Source organism: Hyperolius riggenbachi, chromosome 4 (genome assembly GCF_040937935.1).
Source record: "Hyperolius riggenbachi isolate aHypRig1 chromosome 4, aHypRig1.pri, whole genome shotgun sequence".
Classification (NCBI taxonomy): Eukaryota; Metazoa; Chordata; class Amphibia; order Anura; family Hyperoliidae; genus Hyperolius; species Hyperolius riggenbachi.
Genome location: NC_090649.1, coordinates 91,252,435 through 91,273,260, shown reverse-complemented (window position 1 = coordinate 91,273,260; position 20,826 = coordinate 91,252,435). Strand labels below are relative to the sequence as shown.

The 20,826-nt window shown below is 44.6% G+C and overlaps 1 protein-coding gene across 4 annotated transcripts in view; it reads left to right on the top strand.

The window, feature by feature from the left end:
* Window positions 1–20,826, top strand: part of GREB1 (growth regulating estrogen receptor binding 1) — a 198,631-nt gene that overhangs the window by 132,760 nt on the left and 45,045 nt on the right. For all 4 annotated transcript variants that reach the window (XM_068280291.1, XM_068280292.1, XM_068280290.1 and 1 more), the window contains 4 exons: window positions 459–548; window positions 4,135–4,724; window positions 9,359–9,461; window positions 14,075–14,227. In XM_068280291.1, the coding sequence (XP_068136392.1) occupies window positions 459–548; window positions 4,135–4,724; window positions 9,359–9,461; window positions 14,075–14,227 (936 nt within the window). The remainder of the gene's footprint in view (window positions 1–458; window positions 549–4,134; window positions 4,725–9,358; window positions 9,462–14,074; window positions 14,228–20,826) is intronic.

Sequence of the window (20,826 nt, the reverse complement as noted above, 5' to 3'; positions counted from 1 at the left end):
GAGAAACCCCCTGGTGAGTACAACTTTCTTTTTTTGGGTGAGCTCGGAGTCACTTTAAATAGTGTCAGGATAAGATAGTATAATGGTAACTGTGCTGCAATGACATTGTGCCAGGATCATGCCGCTCTGTCAACAGGCAGATCACACCTCTCTATCACTGAACTTCAGGGGACATCACAGGTGCAGCCAGTCTAGCGTTGTCTCATTCCTAATGCCATTAATAATTACATATTCCATCCATTTTCCTCCTACGTAATTTCAAGTATGGGCTCTGAAATGAAATCCATGGAGTAGGTGTATCAGGATAGATTGTATAATTGGTGATTTTAGAAGGATGACATCCTGGCAGCAAGCTAGAGCTGTAATTGCTCATTGCTCTGCAGGTCAAGGAGATAATAGCTTTCTATATGGCTCTTAAACATGTCTAATAGGTTTTATGCTCTTTTCCATTGAACCAGGGTCTACTTCAGAGAAGAGGAGCCCCGGTAAAAGGCAGAGGTCCCGCTCTCGTGACTCTGCCTCTTCATCGATGTGTTCTAAAGCTTCTGGTAAGAATCTTTCTGCTGTCTGCTCAGAAGGTTAACCAGTTATATGAGTACCTGTTGGTTAGAGAAGTGTTTCTAATTCAGTGGAAAGATTGGTCGGCTGTATATAGGTGCTTTTCGGCTACTTCACACGTCGCCATGCTTCGCAGTACTCTCCCCTGATGCAGCTGGTTGCAAGGGCATTGTAGGTCCATGGAGACTACACACTATCGAGATGTGGTGTGACGGAAGTAGATAAGTCAGTGCAAACCCTGCAGTGCGTTCCCCAGAGATAAAGGGCTTGATTCACAAAGCGGTGCTAACTGTTAGCACGCCTGTGAAAACCCCCTTAGCACGTCTAAACAAACTTTTCGCGCATAAAACTTTACGCGCGCAAAACTTTATGCGCGTAAAACTTTACGCGCGTACTGCACAGAGCGCACCGCGCGAAGTGCCCATTAAAGCCTATGGGACTTAGCGCGCATAAAACTTTGCGCGCGTAAAACTTTACATGCGCAAAGTTAGCGCACGATCTTACATAGTTACATAGTTATTTTGGTTGAAAAAAGACATACGTCCATCGAGTTCAACCAGTATAAAGTACTGATTGAGAAATCCGGTGCTAACCTACTTAGCACCCTGGTTAGCGCGTCTAAAGACTTTAGACGTGCTAAGTAGGTTAGCACCGCTTTGTGAATAAAGCCCCAAGAAGGATATCTCCTTTTTGTCATACCTACAGTATATCATACCGGTAGTTAATTTCAATGGAGGCGGGAGGCAGAGGAGTAGCACAAGATTTATGTGGTTTTTAAAATAGTTCTTTCTGTAATTGGATGGCACTTTGCCAGACTAAGGACTGGTTCACATAAGGGGCGATTTTGTTTTTTTTTTTAGCGCTAGCACCTGTGTAATGTTTGTTTATGTGAGTGTTCTCAAATAAGCGTGTGGCTCTTGCACCGTTTTCATAACGTTTCAATAGAAAGGACAGGGAAATTGTTAAGCGCTTGAAAAAGCGCTTTGAAAAGCGATTTCCCGAGCGCTTTTAATGAATAAATACACTGTATTTATTAATTTCTGGGGCAAAGAGTTCACTTCCTGACTGACATCAGGAAGTGAAAAAAAAAACGCTACACAAAAGTACTTAGAAAAGCGAAAATCGCTCTGAAAACACTTAGAAAAGCGCTTTCAAAATGGCTCAATAAATCCCGTGCTAAACAGTTTGCACCGCTTTGTAAATCAAGCCCCTTGACTGCGATTCCCTTTGTGTACCAAGTACAGATGGCCAATGAGGTGCTACTAGTTTCAAGTTCATACCATTTTTTTTGCAAATTTCTACAACTTGGAATTGGACTAAGCAATTGCGATAGCTGATGATTTTGATTGGTCAAGCTGCAAGCTGCATAAAATTAAAATGGTTTGCATCAACTTGAAACTAAATTATGGTGAGGTATTAACTGATTATATTTAGAAATAACTCAGAATTTTGGATTTAAAGCAGGATTAAAATCTGACATACCATTTAATAAAAATGTCCGGACAGGTCTCTGTGGGTGGTGACACCGGGGCGGTGATGTATTGCGATTGGATACAAATAGCTGTACTCATATGTTTTTCATCTTGCAAGCTAATAAATGTGGCAGTTTAAACCAGTTGGTGCCCATGTGACAACGTTGTTTGTGATTGAAAAATTTAATAACAATGTGTTTTCCTACTTATTATAACCCATACAGTTATCATATTTGCTTTTGTGCACAAGTATTATCGTCCATTTATAATTTACAAGTTCCCAAAGTATAGTTAATATGTTCTGAAATCTGCCATTGTAATTTATTGCATAGCTGCTGTATTTATATATTATAATGTATCCAGTGAGAATGTGTCTTCTGTGTACACTTTCTGCTTTGTGTTCATCTAAAGCACTGCAAAGGAATGTTTACTACTAGTGGCTGATAAGGAAACTTAAACAAGACAATGTAATCACTTTCTCAGCTTCCGAGCTACCGGTAAGCTTCCCACTGAAGAAGAAAGTGCTGCGTTTATGGCCTGGTACACACCATGCAATTTCCCATCAGATCCGATCAGGTTGCAATCGATTTTCCATTGTTTTTGTGCAGTAGTGATCGGAAAATCATTCAGAACCGTTGATCTGACAGCAAATTGAATTGTGTGTACCAGACTTCACTGTTTGAATGCAGTTCTGCTACCAATTTGTTTTCTGGTGGTAGGTGTTATGCTGTAAACTGTAAAGAATCTTTTAGAGCAAAGAAGAAATGTTTCTTACAACTTTTAAAGAGAAACTCCAACCTAGAATTGAACTTTATCCCAATCAGTAGCTGATACCCCCTTTTACATGAGAAATATAATGCTTTTCACAAACAGACCATCAGGGGGCGCTGTATGACTGATTTTGTGCTGAAACCCCTCCCACAAGAAGCTCTGAGTACCGCGGTACCCTGGGCAAACTGCCACAATGTAACAAGGTTCACAGACAGGAATCAGCTGTTTACAGCTGTCTCTAACAGCCAAAACAGCTAGGAGCAGCTACATAACCTGCCCACAGTAACAATGTCACCATGTAATAAATGTCAGAATGTAAATCGAGGAGAGGAAAGATTTTACAAAGAGCAAACACTGACTAAATCATTTATACATAATTATGGTAAAAAATGAAGCACTTTTTTTTACTACATTATTTTCACTGGAGTTCCTCTTTAAGTCCTTCCTTTTTGCTTGAGGTCCTTACACATTCTCTACAAAAGTTGCCACAAACAGACAACCAACATTGTGGAAGAGAATTTCCTAGCGACACATTACATGTATTTTCAACATTATATGCACGCCAATATTGTAAATGACAAACTCATGTAAATACTGTGCATGGAAGTGACATTATGCAAGACAGGCACGCATTTTGTAGAACAGTGTCATTTAAAGTGAACCTGAGATTCAATCCTTACCTAGGGCTTCCTTAGGTCCCTTGAGGCCAATCAGTCCCTCACTGTCTCACTGGGTGGCTACTGTTTCCCGCATTATAGCCCAAAAGTCTGGTCAAGTCTCATTTCGTCACGCATGCGTGGCCCGGCTGGACCATGCATGTGCGTCTCAGCCAGGCTTTCGGGCCATATTGTGGGGGACAGAAGCCACCCCGGGAGACAGCGAGGGACTGAGCGGCCTCAATGGGGCTTAAGTAAGCTGCAGGTAAGTATGGTACCTGAGATGTCTTTCATCTCAGGTACACTGTAGGGGCCCATTCACACTAGAAGCGCTTTTCTGAGTGTTTTGCGATTGATTAGTAGTTTTTAAAATCGCTCCCATTCACTTTCATTAAAATGTGCGCGTACGCGAAAATCACTGCAATTTTTTTTAAAGCGACTTTGTACACTTGTGGCCGACTGCACTGTATCTGCTAACCAGTTATCCGAGTTGTTCCACCGGATGGATCAGGCCAAATGCCCAATATCGGTTACTGATCATTATCATTTGGCTACATTTTTTAACACGATTGGCGTTCGATACAACACAATCTGTCTTTTGGTGGACAGTTCAAACAACTTTTGTTTGTGTGTGCATAGCTTTAGATTACACGCGTTAACGTCGTATGTTTTTTCAGGTTCCATTGCAGACAGCGAGTCCTCCTATTCCCCTCTGGCGGATGACTGTATGAAGGTGACCCAGCAATTATCGGTTTGTAATAGTGATGAAGGCACAGCTGCGTCCGAGAAGACAAAAGTGCCATCTGAAAAGAGCACAAAGAAACCACCGACTGTCGCATGTGAACAGCCGGACAGCAACAGCTGCCCTCAACCTCTCAAAAACAATCAGAGCACCACATCCACAACCTCCTCTTCTTCATCGTCTAGCGTCAAAACTGGCAACGGCCTGCAAATCTGCCAGTGTTCTATGGCCAAGGCCTACAAACAGCCACCTATAGTGTTCCTCCCCAAACTGGTGTATGACATCATTACTTCTACCGACAGCAGCGGGCTTTCTAAGTCATCGTCCTTCCTGCCGCATTGTGACGTGGCATGGACGAGCTCATTCCGACCCCTCCTGAGCAAGATGATGACTTGTACAGAGCAGTCTTTGTACTACCGCCAATGGACGGTACCAAAGCCAAACCACATGGACTACAGCAATGTCAATGAAGGCAGAATGGACACTTTCCATCCTAGAAGACTGCTGCTCAGTGGGCCACCACAGGTATATATTATGTTCTTCAAAGAAAGCACAAATTAGGAAAACTGCTGTTTATCTATCTTTAAGGTCAGTGATATTTCCATGATAGGTAGAAGCTGGTTGAAGGACATATTTGATGGCCTCTCATTTCTTTTTGCATTCAAGTAGTAAGATCTTAAATGTACATTGGATAAAAAAACAGGATTGCCAATTGCGTAGCTCATGACCTTCTGGTGGTGGCTGGATAGTGTACTGGTTAAGGGCTCTGCCTCTGACACGGGCAACCGGGGTTCAGATCTCGACTCTTCCTGTTCAGTAAGCCAGCACCTGTTCATCAAGGAGTACTTGGGCAAGACTCCCTAACACTGCTTTTTGAACTAATTTGCAAGCTGAAAAAGTGTGGGCACCTCTGATATAAAAATGTGTACAAACCCTTGGTTAGATGCCAGGTTTTTGTGATGTGAACCAATTAAATCACTATAAATCATTTCAGAACTTTTACCAACTTTAATGATACCATTCAAAATCTGTTTGGGGGGGGGAGGAAAAAAAAAACCAAAGTACGATAATGTTTGCAGGCTCTAAACTAATACTTTTTTAAACACTTTGCAATTTAATTACAGCTTTTAGCCTTCTTGTGTATGAATCTATCAGCATGTAACATCTTGACTTGCCCACTCTTCCTTGCAAAAGTGCTCGTCCTGTGCACAGCCCTCTTTAGGCCACCCCACATGTTTTCTATTGGATTTAGGTCTGGGCTCTGGCTGGGTTATTCTCAAACTTTAATTTTCTACAAGTGAAGTCATTATTTTGTTTATTTGGATGTATGCTTAGGGTTATTGTGATGTTGAAAGGTTAAATTGTATCTTCAGCTTTCTGGCAAATACCTGAAGGTTTGTGGCCAAAAGTTACTTGGAACTGTTCATCATTTCCTCCACCTTGACTAAAGCCACAGATCCAGCTAAAGAAAAGCACCACCATGCTTCACTGTGGATATGGTTTTCTTTGGTGATGCCAAGGGCTGGGTTACACTTAATAACTTGCTGTCTGCTATAACACAACGGACAACTAACAAAAAGGAATTTTTCACATATCCCTATGGGTCAGTTTATATCTATGTACCAATTTACAATTTATAACATCTTGGGCCTGATTCAATTCACTTTTTTTCCCTAAAACATAACATACCTTTTGGAATTGTGGTCCAAAAGTCCAGCCTTGGTCTCATCATTGGACCAGAACACATTTTCCCACATGCTTTTGGGAGACTTGATGTATTTTTTTTTTGCACATTTTAGCTTAGTCTTCCATCCTTCAACCCTACTCCATAGACTAGATATGGAGAAGAAGGAAGAATACTGTCACATGTTTGTAGTACAAACCAGTACTTGCCAGACAGCTACTTCAGTGTTGCTATGGGAACTTCAGCAGCTTCCCTGATCATTTATCATCCAGCTCATGGCAACATCACTGCTGTCCCATATTTTCTCCTCTTTTTGATGCCTGTCTTCGCTGTATTCCTTGATACATCCGATGCTATGGAATTTTTGTACCCTTCTCCTGACTGATACCTTTTAGCAATGAGATCCCTTGGATATATAGTAAGCTCTCTGTGATCTATGCCTTTTGCTGTAGCAGCAACTGAGTAAATGTCAGGAAATCCCACTAGAGCAGCTGAACTTTATGTGGGGTTAATCAGTGGCTCATTAATTGATGGCAGGTGTGTACCCAAGACGAGCGAACGCTGTAATTCAATTAAAACGTGCTTCAAACCAGCGTGCTTCAACAAAGTGTTAAAGGACGTGTGCAGTTATGCAACCAGCTTCGTTTTTTTAAAATATTTTTTTCCCTTTACAGATTTCAATTTTTTAGTTGCTTTTGTACAAGTTATAGGTCACATTTAAGGTTTGGAAAATTTTTGAATTTTTTTTGTGATCTATTTTTTACATCCCCAAATTTGTTTTATTGGCGTGTAGACTTTTTGTACATGGCTGAAGAGGGGACTACTAATGCCATGAAGGCTTAAAGAGACACTGAAGCGAAAAAAATGATGATATTATGATTTGTATGTGTAGTACAGCTAAGAAATAAAACATTAAGATCAGATATCAGTCTAATTGTTTCCAGTTCAGGAAGAGTTAAGAAACTCTAGTTGTTATCTCTATGCAAAAAAGCCATAAATCTCTACGACTTTCAAAGTCGTGGAGAGGGCTGTTATCTGACTTTAATTATCTCAACTGTAAGTGAACTAAGTTCATTAGTTCACAGACTGCTCTGAAAGAATCATTTTGAATGCTGAGAGTTGTGTAATCTGCACATATTAGAGAATGATGCAATGTTAGAAAAAACACTGTATACCTGAAAATAAAAATATGAGGATATTTTCTTTGCTGCTAATCTTCTAGTAATTATTCATAGTACACAACCAATTCACTATATCATATATTTTTTTCGCTTCAGTGTCTCTTTAAAGAGAACCAGAAAACACTCAAGTGTTATTTAATACTTATTTGTATGATTTTTTTATTAAAACACATACAATTGTCCATAGCAACATCACAAATTAATAATAATAATGATGATAGTATTTTTATAGCCCTTTTCTCCCTATGGACTTACATCCCACACACTGGCACCAATGACATCAAACAAGACTGTTAACCAATCTTGCTCTAGTTAACAGTGCAAGACTACAAAGCCCTTTTATTCCTCCTCGGGTTCCTCAGTGAATGGAATGATTTAGGGTCCACTACTCACTGATGTTTATTAGTTGGGAGGGGGAATAAGAAATAAGGGAGGAGATGTGTGAAAAGGATAGGAAATGAGGGAGGAAATGTGTAGAGGGGATATGAAATCCGTGAAATAATGTGTGGAGGCATACGATATCGGTAAAGAAACTTGGTGGAGAGGATAAGAAACTAGTGAGGAAATGTGTTGAGGGGGCAGGGAATTATTGAGGAAATGTGTAATATTACACATAGAATATTACAAAGGAAATGTGTGGAGAGGATAGGAAATTAATGAGGAAATGTGTGGAGTGGGTATGATATTAGTAAGGAAATGCATGGGAGGAATAGGAAATTAGTAAGGAAAACTGAGGAGGGGATAGGAAATTAGTGCCGAAATATGTGGAGACAGGAAATGAGTGAGGAAATGTGTGGAGGGGATGTAAAATTTGTAAGGAAATCTCTGGAGATAAGAAATTAGTAAGGGAAAATGTGGAGGGGATAGGATAATAGTGAGGAAATGTGTGGAGGGGATAGGATATTAGTGAGGAAATGTGTGGAGAGGATAGGATATTAGTGAGGAAATGTGTGGAGGGGATAGGATATTAGTGAGGAAATGTGTGGAGAGGATAGGATATTAGTGAGGAAATGTGTGGAGGGGATAGGATATTAGTGAGGAAATGTATGTGGAAGATGGGAGGTTAGTGTGTGGAGGGGGATAGGTAAGCAAAGTGAGAAGTACATGGATAGAATTGGTGTATGGTAAATAACAGGACCTCTTTGGCATACATCCACAATACAGCACAATGTTTATCTCAGAGATAAGTCATCCTTTCCCAGACACGTAAATAGTTAAATCGCTCTAAGAAATTAAACTGTTTTGGTTTCAAAGGCAGATAGGAAATTGGAGAACTCCCATGTGCCAAAGAGGCCTTTCTGTCCACCAATAAACTCTGTGGATCCAGCTGGGTGTCTAATGAACTTTGCAAATGTGTTTAATTGGCACAGAGCATACGGTTGATGAATCCCTAATGAAACACAGCAAGCTGGGTAGTATTCTCATCCACGCCGCTCTGTTTGTGTGCTTTTCTTTATTTTGCCCGGCAATGAATTCAGTAAAATGTGAGATTGAAGAGAACCTGTAACCAATGATTGAACTTCATCCCAATCAGTAGCTGATACCCCCTTTCCCGTAAGAAATCTTTACCTTTTCTCAAATATATCATCGGGGGATTTGTATGCCTGATATTGTGGTGAAACCCCTCCCACAGTGTGATGTCATGACCATGGTACCTCGTTGCATTGTGGGAAATAACGTCTTTCTCCAACCGGCAAGCACCAGTATCTCCCTCTGTGCATAGAACTCTCAGTAACGCACTTAGGGTTAGGGTTACTGTGTGGGATGAATCTGCCATTTAAAGGCTTGGCAGAAATATGGAGGCCTTTATTGCAAACCGACATCTGAAAAGCTGGTTGGCTGTAATGTAAAATATTATAGTTATGGAATCACTTTTGCGCACAGGACTCCGGAATAGCCAGATGACGATGGCTAAAGCTATGCAATGACATCACGCTGTGGGAGCCTTGTTGCATTGTGGGAAATAACGGCTGTTTCCAACTGCCTAGCAACCAGTATTTCCCTCTGCCCAAATGTATACCTATAAAAAAAACAATCTTTTAGCCCATCGCATTGTTAGGGGTTGTGGTTGTAGATAATGGCAGTTTTTGCTGTCTGTCTTTTTTTTTCATGTCTGCCAGTAGTAAAGATGATGACTTCCCGCAGGCTCATTGTGCATCAAACCACATGAACACATTTTATCAATCGTTTCTTGATCTCTCTATTTTTTAACTTCCTACTTTGCAATGTATTGATTTATTTTTCCCCCTTTTCGCTAAAGTTCCTCTTTAACCTAGTTTTGGTTGCCCCTCCAGGTGGGGAAGACGGGAGCCTACCTGCAGTTCCTGAGCGTCCTGTCCAGAATGCTTATCAGACTCACTGAGGTGGACGTGTACGATGAGAACGAGATACACAGCAGTGAGTTGTTTTTCACTATTTTAACCTATTAGGCGTTTTTGTTCTTTTTTTAAACATGACAGATTTCCAGATGGTAAGTGGTGCTAGAGTGTGATGAAGCACATGACAAGCTCTCTTGTAACAAGCCCACACAGGTACTTGACCTTACAGCTTTCAGGAAAATGGGTACTATTTATAAGACTGCTAAAGAAGTGCTACGGGTTATTGTGTGGGATGAATCTGCCATTTAAAGGCTTGGCAGAAATATGGAGGCCTTTATTGCAAACCGACATCTGAAAGGCTGGTTGGCTGTAATGTAAAATATTATAATAGTACAAACTATGAGATAGAGTAAAGGAGGAGTGAGACCTGATTGAATACAAATCAGTCTTATTCAAAAATACAAAACTTTATTCAAACATATGCTCATTATTAAAAACTGCAAGATAAAAATCCCACCATATAGCCCATCCCCCACCCCATCCATGCACATACCCGCCCAGGCGTCCCCTATACTCTCCCCCTCCTGAACAGAGATATGTGCACACGTGTTAATGGCTGCGCAGCCCTGCAAAAATAGATCAAAACCTTGTTATGAAAAAATGCTGCCGAATCCCTCACAAGTAAAGACTTATGGATATCATAGGAAGTTCATTTGAAAAATGGATTCCAGAGCATTCATCCAGTACATAATGATTCCTTCATGTCATATAGCCTCCTATATTGGGCATACGATCTTCCAATAAAATAAATGGAGTGCTCAGCGTCCCATCAGGCTAACAAGTCACCTCAGTATAGTATATTGATATGGCAGAGTACAGTCCTGTAATATAGCATAGCACAGCACATGCAGTATGATTCCTAGGGAACTTTTGGCAAACAGGCACATCAAATAGCAGCATGTGTCAGATTGAAGCAGCAGCAAGGCACATCCAGTGCTAGCCAATTCACAATGCAAAGCAAGCAGACAAGGTGCATGGCAATGTTAACAATGTCTCTGTACAGGCCGCATGTGCATGTGCAGTTGAGGTGCCCTCAGGGCTCTTACTGTATCCACCGGTCTGTTGTTGGTCTGCTGTGATAAAGCCTGGAAAGACTGGCCGAGTCTCTGAGGTATGGAGAGAGGGATGCAGCACCTGGTTTAGGCAGCATGGAGGCGTGGAGGAGAAGACCTCATGGTGGAGGACGGCGTCCTCGATCGATTTCGCCGGACTCTGCCGGCTTCTTCAGGAGGCGTGTCTCTCTGTGGACCACGCTGCGCCTATGTGCAAGCCGCCGTCCAATCCGACCGCATGTACGGCGTCTCCCGCCCCCACACCAGGGCCAATGCGAGCGGAGGGGCGGAGCGGGCAGACACGACGGGCGCGCCCAATAGCACACCCGGCGCGTCCGCCGAGCCCCGCCCCCCCGCACGCAGGCCCCGGGGAAGGGGCGGGAGACGCCAGAGCAGCCGGATCAGACGGCGGCAGCACAAGCAGACACAAGCGTTCCACATCCCATCCCAAAACAACATCACAAGAACAAAGTGACTATACAGTAGTAATCATTATTCGTAATTAGAAACCGCCTACCATATGTATATGTGGCTTTACAAAACCACGAATTTAAATAGATAATTTAAATCACAGTACATATAATTCCGCTCACTCTTACATTTTGACTACCCCCCACCATAAAAAAGGAAGAGATGTGCATGCCTGCACATCCCTGTCCAGATGGGGATCAAGCCAATTATGGCATAAACACAAATCAAGAAATTTTTTTCTCCCTAAACATCATGCGGAAAATTAGATGTGAGATGCCCCAGCAGGGAGCCCCCAAAGCCCCTCCCACTAGAAAAGCAACACAGACCCTTCAGGTGTAGGATGCTGCGCCAAAACTCCCTAAGGTGGCAGAAAGGGAACATAGCTTGTGTTTTCATTGAGGCCTGGTTCCTTAGTTGCCTCCAAATCAAATATCCACCTTGCTTCACGTTGTAGAAGCAAGCGATCCATGTTGCCACCTCTTGCAGAGTTATGAATTCTGTCCAGACCAACAAAACGCACATGTTGAAACCTGCCACCGTGAGCGGACTTAAAATGTTTCGCCACGGGAGTAAGGTTATTATAATTTGGACTTTTGATACTTGTGATATGTTGCGAGATGCGTGTACGAAATTCATTCTTGGTCTTTCCCACATAAAAGGCCCCGCAAGTGCAGAGCAACAAGTAAACCACAAGAGTAGTACTACAATTTACATAGTGTGGGAAACACCAATCCCGGCCATCCGGGAGGCGGACCGATCTGCCCACCTGAATGTAACGGCATACCGAACAACCACCACAAGTATATGTACCAGTCACCTTACAGTGCTTCTTGTTGGCCCGAGGATCGACAAAATGACTGTTAACCAAAAGATCCCGTAGGGACGGTGCCCTCCGGAATGAATAGAGGGGAGTTTGTGTTAACACTGTGCTCAATTTGGCATCATTAGTGAGGATGTGCCAATGCTTATCCAATATCCTCGAAACCTCTTTATGCTGTGCCGAGAATCTGGTACAGAACCTGATTGCTTCTGACCTCTCGCTGGCGGGACATCTACTTCTATCCAATAGGGCAGATCTATTACTAGCATTAGCTCTCTTATAAGCTTCGATAAGAGTCTTATTCTTATATCCTCTTTGTCTGAATCTCGATCTCAGCTGCAAGGCCTCCCTCTGAAAGGCATCATCCTCTGAACAGTTGCGTCGAATCCGCAAATACTGTCCAGTAGGGATACCATTAATGGTATGTTTTGGATGGAAACTTTCTGCTCTCAGAAGTGCATTTGTTGCCGTTTCTTTCCTATATAAACTTGTAGAGACAAGGCCCGCAGCCGAGACCGAGATCAGAAGATCCAGAAATGGAACCTCAACATGACTCATGTGCACAGTAAACCTCAGATTCCAAATGTTTTTATTAATAATTGTAATAAATTGTAGCAATAATTCTTTGCCACCCGTCCAAAAAAGCAAGATGTCGTCAATGTACCTGTGCCAGGCCAATGCGTGGCACAGGTACATTGCCAGGCCCTCATTGGAAAACAGCTCTCTCTCCCACGCCCCCAGGTACAGGTTGGCATACGACGGAGCACACGTGGTGCCCATCGCTGCCCCCTGCACCTGGAGGTAATGGGTGTCCTCAAACAAAAAGATATTGTTTCTCAAAATAAAATCCAGAAGAGTCAACAGAAACATATTATGTGCAGTATTCTGTATGCTCAACTCCCCCAAAAATATCCTAACAGCCTCCACACCCAAATCGTGTGGTATACTTGAATAGAGGGCCTCCACGTCCAGAGTCACAAGCAACACACCAGGAGGAAGCTGAAGATTTTCTAAAATCTGCAGCAAGTATGATGAATCTCGAACATATGATGGCAATGCACACACGTGTGGCTGAAGATGTCTATCTATATATGCGCTTGCCCGTTCAGTGAGAGATCCCCTACCCGATACTATCGGGCGCCCCGGGGGTTTTTTGAGGTCTTTGTGAACTTTGGGAAGTGAATAGAATGTTGGCAAAACCGGATTAAGTACCTTCAAAAACGTCACTATATCCAAATCAATTACCGTGCGGGAAAAAGCGTCATCTATTATTGCAAATAGCTCCCCCTATGTAAAATATTATAGTTATGGAATCACTCTTGCGCACAGGACTCCGGAATAGCCAGATGATGATGGCTAAAGCTATGCAAGTATAATGTAATGGTACGTTCACATCAAGACATTAGAAGTGCGGAGGGAGGAATCCATTGGGCTTAACGCAGTGCGTTACCGCATAAGAAGAGTGTCAGCAGTGGCAGTGAAGCATACATTCTATGTACTGTATGCTTCACTGTATGCGTACCGTGGCTTACGTAACGCGCAATGCGACTTTCCCCCTTCCATTGTGATCCTGTTTTTACAGGGTATACAATGCTACTCCCCACTGCAAACGTAGTCTTAGGCCTCATTCACATCTCTTCAGCGCAGATGGCTGTGCGATCGGAATGCAACGCGTACGATCGCACGCCATCTGCCCCGCTGCTTTGCTGATCCCATCTATTGACAGTGATGGGATCAGCTCTGTGCTTGCGGGCAAAATGAAAGCAGCAGTATGCAATTGCTTCATAGCGCATCGTACTGCTGCACAGCGCAGTAGATGTGAACGGTAGAAGGGCTGTCTATGCCCTTCTGCCATTCTTACGTTTCAGCACATTATACGCGCTTCCATATCCGCACGGAAGCGCGTATGATGGGAAACGAGGCCTTGTTTCCATCTATGCGCTTCTGTCTGCTGAGAAGCGCACAGATAGAAACAAGGCCTTAGGGGGGCATAAAGAAATGATATGCATATTCAGCATATCATCAGATGATATGCAATCCTAACCATGATGCATCATGGGAGATCTGTTTTTGCAAACTTAAGTGAAACATAAAGGACTTCGGAGGCCACAAAATAAATGAAGTTTTACATACCCGGGGCTTCTCTCAGCCGCTAGAAGGCATTTGTGTCCCTGGCCGCAGCTCCAGTCCTGTACGGGGTCCCACTGCCAGCCTCTAGGCATTTACATTTCACTACCTGATAGCATCTAATCAGATCTTTGATTGTTGCATTTCCATTTTTCTTTGTAGCTCTCAGAGAAAACCAGTATTTTCACCAGACTTTGGATATGTGGCCCAATGTGGATTTCATTAAGAAAATGGATTTTGACTATGTTTTACACGACCCCAAGTATGAAGATGCCAGCGTCATTTCCTCTGACTTTCACGATGCCACCACGGAAGGTAAGGCTCAAGGCTCACCAGCCGTGCATGTTCTGTGGAAGTCCACAGAGGTAGTTTATCAGCGCTAACCCCAGCTGTGAATGTTTGTAGTTTCCTGCTAAACATACCATTGGTGGGCTTTGAGGTCAGAGTTGGGAATACATTGTGACTGTATATACATTGACAGTTAAAGCCTATTTAAAGGACAACTGTAATCAATAAAAACCAAAAAAGTTAGCTACACATCTAAGAGGAGGGAAGGCTCTGGACCTCTTAGAGCTTTCCTGTTCCTCTCTGCATCTCCTCATTCCTCCGCCAGGCCCCCACTTAAAGGGAACCAGAGATGAAAAAATAAAGATTTTATACATACCTGGGGCTTCCTCCAGCCCCATACGCGCTGATCGATCCCACGCCGCCATCCTCCTCTGACCGCAGCTACGAGAACCTGCTCCCCGCTGTTCCGTCAGTCGGAGCCAGTCTAAGCGTAGCAGAAGTGCGCTCTTTGCGTATCTCTGCAGCAGTGTATGGAGAGATACGTAGAGGGCGCACTTCTCCTGCGTAGCGCGGCTCCGATGACGTCAGCGACGGGAGCCGGTTCTCGTAGATGCAGACAGCGGAGGACTGCGGCGTGGGATCGATCAGCGCGTATGGGGCTGGAGGAAGCCCCAGGTATGTATAACTTCTTTTTCATTTTTTCATCTAGGGTACATCTCTAGTTCCCTTTAAATCTCCAGTGGACTGTGTCTTCAAGTCTTCTCGGAAGTGCTTGAATGTTTCTGAAGAGAAACTGCTCCATACTGCCCATGTGGGGGTCCAGCTGGAACGGGTGGCCTGGCGGTAGAACGAGGGGACTCAGAGAGGAATGGAAAGGCTCTAAGGCAGTGTTCCCCAACCCTGTCCTCAAGGCCCACCAACTTTGCATGTTTTGTGGAAATCCTAATTACCTCACCTGTGTATGTTTGTGGTTTTCTGCAAAACATGTACTGTTGGTGGGCCTTAAAGACAGGGTTGGGGAACCGTGCTCTAAGGGATCCAGAGCCTTCCCTCTTCTTAGATGAGTGTATAACTTTTTTTTTGGGGTTACAGTTGTCCTTTAAAGGGAACCAGAGGCCCCAGGAAAAAGATACTATACATACCTGGGGCTTCCTCCAGCCCCATACGCACGGATCGCTCCCACGCCACCGTCCTTTGCTGCCTGGATCCGCCGGTACCGAGTCCCGTCATGGCCGCCAGTCGGCCGACAGACGCGGCCAATTGTCCGCATCACACGGCGCTCCCTCTATACAAGTACGCATGAGGCTGCCTACTGCGCAGCCGCATGCGTACGTGTATGGAGGGAGCCGCTGTGATGCTGACAATTGGCCGCGTCCGCCGGAAGTGACGGGACCCGGTACCGCCGATCCAGGAAGCGGAGGATGGCGGCGTGGGAGCGATCCAGGCTTATGGGGCTGGAAGAAGCCCCAGGTATGTATAAAAGCTTTTTCTTTTGGTCTCTTTGGATCCTCTCTGGTTCCCTTTAAGGACAAAAATAAAAACAAAAAGGCACCACTGGTCTGGTGCTAATTAGTTCAAAACTAATGCCTGGTACACACCATGTAAATTTCCGTCAGATAGACAGGTCGAATTGATTATTTCCATCAGGTCCGATCTGATTTCTTATTTTCTTTGTAAAGAATTGATCGGTAATCAGATCGGCAGGGACGGATCTAGGGGGGGGGGGGGGGGGGGGCAGACGGGTCTCTTGCCCCAGGCGCAGTTTGTTGAATTCTTAAAAAAGCGGCAAAATTTGGATGGGGAATGGCAGTTTAGGCGCCAAAACCTGATCTTTAGGCACCAAAACCTGACCTTATGACGCCAAAACTGGATGGGGGAATGGCGGTTTAGGCGCCAAAACCTGACCTTTAGGCGCCAAAACCTGACCTTGCCCCAGGCGCAACTTGGTCTAGATCAGTCCCTGCAGATCGGACCTGTCGGAAATAATCTATTTGACCTGTCTATCTGATGGGATATTGTATGTTGTGTACCAGACATAACCCATAGGTCTTACACCCCACAAAAGCTATTTTCCATAGACACACACACACACACACACACACACGCGCACACACACCAAACAGATATCATGCAGTATGTAGTTGAATTGAGAAAATTTAAAAGCCCCAAATCATTAATAATTTGGCAATTACAAGGAGTAATAGCTAAAACAATAAGTTAGTGAAAAAAATAGAATGTAGCTGTTTTATTGAATATAATAAATAAGATTGCCTTTCATACTTGAAGAGGATGATGCTGTGCCAGGGTGTGGTGTCGCGTGTAGTGAAAAATGGCGCCGGCAAAAAAATGGCGCCCCCTTCTGCCCGATATATGTTTAAAACGATATTTATCGTTTTAAAGGTTAAAGTAGTGCAGAACGAAATTTATCGTTTTAAAACTGTTTTTTTTTTTTTTTTTGGTCCTGCCTGAACGATATTTATCGTTTTAACCCCTGCTTTGCTGCCGTTTTGAAAATATCTGCCCGCCGGCTTTAATGTTTAATAGCAAAGCCCCCTTAAAAGCTAAAAACACCAAATTTGCAGGGAATGTTAAGAAGAAAATTGTGAACAAGAGGAAAATTTTTTTTTTCAAAAAGACCTTATAGTTTTTGAGAAAATCGATTTTGAATATTCTTCTTCTGACCGTGGGAAAATTAAACGCCCGCCGACTTTAGCGGTTAATAGCAAAGCCCCTTGAAATGCCAGAAACACCAAATGTGTAGGGAATGTTAAGAAAAATAGTGGGAACACGAAGAAAAAAAAATTGTTCAAAAAGACCTTATAGTTTTTGAGAAAATCGATCTTAAATCTTCAAAGGAAATGTAACTATTTAAATCGCGTACTGACATTCCCGTGGAAACTTTTTCCGCCGACTTTAGCAGTTAATAGCAAAGTCCCCTTAAATCCTAGCAACACCAAATTTGCAGGATATGTTAAAAAGATACTGGGAAACAATATTTAAAAAAAAAATTGAAAAATTTAATTAATTTTTTTTTTAAATTAAAATTTTTGGGTTATGTTCAGAGTGTGGGAAAAGTTTTGAAAAAAATTACGTGGGGTCCCCCCTCCCGAGCCTCTGTAACCCCTTGTCTCCCATGCAGGCTGGGATAGCCAGAATGCGGAGCCCCGGCCGACTGGGGCTTCGCACCCTGAGCTATACCAGCCCGCATGGTCCATGGTATGGGGGGGCTTCGGGGGGGAGGGACGGCCAAGCCTTCCCCTCCCCCCCGGAGCCCTTGTCCAATCCATGGACAAGGGGCTCTTCCCCACCTCCGGTGCCCCAGGAGGAGGTGGGGGCGACGACTCCCTGGGGGGGGTTCATGGTGGCATCTGGGAGTCCCCTTTAAGAAGGGGAACCCAGATGCCTGCCCCCCTCCCAGGAGAAATGAGTATAGGGGTGCAGGAGTACCCCTTACCCATTTCCATAAAGGGTTAAATGAAATAAAAACACAACAACGAGAAAAGTCCTTTAATGTTCTAAATTAACCAGAAATACTTACCTGTACCTTTAAGAAAAAAATCCCACGTCAATTAGGTCCCACGACAGTATTCTCCATCTTGCGACCTTCAGTTACATGTTGATTGAAGATCTCCGCCGCCTCCGCCGCACTCACTGCTCTTAGCTATACTTAGTATAGCTAAGAGCAAAAAGCATCTTTAAATTTTAGCTCCAATGGTCCCCATTGGTTCCTTAACAGACCAATGGGGATCAGGAGGATAAGGAATTGGTCGATAAGGAATGTTCCCACGCCAATATATCCTCGGAAATGATCAAACGAATAACAATATCCTCTTATCTTGCAATCTTCAATTAACTTGATTGAAGATCTCCCACGCCAATTAAAATACTATACCTTACAATGCGTCCTGCGTAGGGACGCATAGCACGGCTCCCGCTGTCCTCCCCGCCTCCTCACCTGTCACCCTCACCTAGCCTGGCACCTAGTGCACCCATGGGTGCACCGGGTGCCACCCTAGGTGAGGGTGACAGGTGCAGGCAGGTGGGGAGAGATCGCGGGAGCCAGCGCTATACGTCCTGCACAGGACGCATCCTAAGGTATAGTAACCGGCTCATAAACGAGCCGGTTCTTTTTGTATTGAATCAAATGAATCGATTCATTTGATTCAATACAAAAAGAACCTGAAAATGAGCCGGTTCTTTTTGTATTGAATCAAATGAATCGATTCATTTGATTGAATACAAAAAGAACCGGCTCATTTATGAGCCGGTTACTATACCTTAGGATGCGTCCTGTGCAGGACGTATAGCGCTGGCTCCCGCGATCTCTCCCCACCTGCCTGCACCTGTCACCCTCACCTAGGGTGGCACCCGGTGCACCCATGGGTGCACCAGGTGCCAGGCTAGGTGAGGGTGACAGGTGAGGAGGCGGGGAGGACAGCGGGAGCCGTGCTATGCGTCCCTACGCAGGACGCATTGTAAGGTATAGTATTTTAATTGGCGTGGGAGATCTTCAATCAAGTTAATTGAAGATCGCAAGATAAGAGGATATTGTTATTCGTTGGATCATTTCCGAGGATATATTGGCGTGGGAACATTTTTTTAAAGGTACAGGTAAGTATTTGTGGTTAATTAAGATTATTAAAATACTTTTCTCGTGGTTGTGTTTTTATTTCATTTAACCCTTTGTGGAAATGGGTAAGGGGTACAAAGTAGCCCTATACTCATTTCTCCTGGGAGGGGGGTGGGCATCTGCTGTGGGTCCACTTCTTAAAGGGGACTCCCAGATGCCACCATGAACCCCCCCCCCCCAGGGAGTCGTCGCCCCCACCTCCTCCTGGGGCACCGGAGGTGGGGAAGAGCCCCTTGTCCATGGATTGGACAAGGGCTCCGTGGGGGAGGGGGAGGCTTTGCCGCCCCTCCCCCCCAGAGCCCCCCCATACCATGGACCATGCGGGCTGGTATAGCTCAGGGTGCGAAGCCCCAGTCGGCCGGGGCTCCGCATTCTGGCTATCCCAGCCTGCATGGGAGACAAGGGGTTACAGAGGCTCGGGAGGGGGGGGGGACCCCACGTCGTTTTTTTTTAAAATTTATTTCCCACACTCAGAAGATTAAAAAAAAAATTGATAGCAAATTTTAAAAAAAAATGACGTGGGGTCCCCCCTCCCGAGCCTCTGTATCCCCTTGTCTCCCATGCAGGCTGGGATAGCCAGAATGCGGAGCCCCGGCCGACTGGGGCTTCGCACCCTGAGCTATACCAGCCCGCATGGTCCATGGTATGGGGGGGCTTCGGGGGGGAGGGGCGGCAAAGCCTTCCCCTCCCCCCCGGAGCCCTTGTCCAATCCATGGACAAGGGGCTCTTCCCCACCTCCGGTGCCCCAGGAGGAGGTGGGGGCGACGACTCCCTGGGGGGGGGTTCATGGTGGCATCTGGGAGTCCCCTTTAAGAAGGGGAACCCAGATGCCTGCCCCCCTCCCAGGAGAAATGAGTATAGGGGTGCAGGAGTACCCCTTACCCATTTCCATAAAGGGTTAAATGAAATAAAAACACAACAACGAGAAAAGTCCTTTAATGTTCTAAATTAACCAGAAATACTTACCTGTACCTTTAAGAAAAAAATCCCACGTCAATTAGGTCCCACGACAGTATTCTCCATCTTGCGACCTTCAGTTACATGTTGATTGAAGATCTCCGCCGCCTCCGCCGCACTCACTGCTCTTAGCTATACTTAGTATAGCTAAGAGCAAAAAGCATCTTTAAATTTTAGCTCCAATGGTCCCCATTGGTTCCTTAACAGACCAATGGGGATCAGGAGGATAAGGAATTGGTCGATAAGGAATGTTCCCACGCCAATATATCCTCGGAAATGATCAAACGAATAACAATATCCTCTTATCTTGCAATCTTCAATTAACTTGATTGAAGATCTCCCACGCCAATTAAAATACTATACCTTACAATGCGTCCTGCGTAGGGACGCATAGCACGGCTCCCGCTGTCCTCCCCGCCTCCTCACCTGTCACCCTCACCTAGCCTGGCACCTGGTGCACCCATGGGTGCACCGGGTGCCACCCTAGGTGAGAGTGACAGGTGCAGGCAGGTGGGGAGAGATCGCGGGAGCCAGCGCTATACGTCCTGCACAGGACGCATCCTAAGGTATAGTAACCGGCTCATAAATGAGCCGGTTCTTTTTGTATTCAATCAAATGAATCGATTCATTTGATTCAATACAAAAAGAACCGGCTCATTTTCAGGTTCTTTTTGTATTGAATCAAATGAATCGATTCATTTGATTCAATACAAAAAGAACCGGCTCATTTATGAGCCGGTTACTATACCTTAGGATGCGTCCTGTGCAGGACGTATAGCGCTGGCTCCCGCGATCTCTCCCCACCTGCCTGCACCTGTCACCCTCACCTAGGGTGGCACCCGGTGCACCCATGGGTGCACCAGGTGCCAGGCTAGGTGAGGGTGACAGGTGAGGAGGCGGGGAGGACAGCGGGAGCCGTGCTATGCGTCCCTACGCAGGACGCATTGTAAGGTATAGTATTTTAATTGGCGTGGGAGATCTTCAATCAAGTTAATTGAAGATCGCAAGATAAGAGGATATTGTTATTCGTTGGATCATT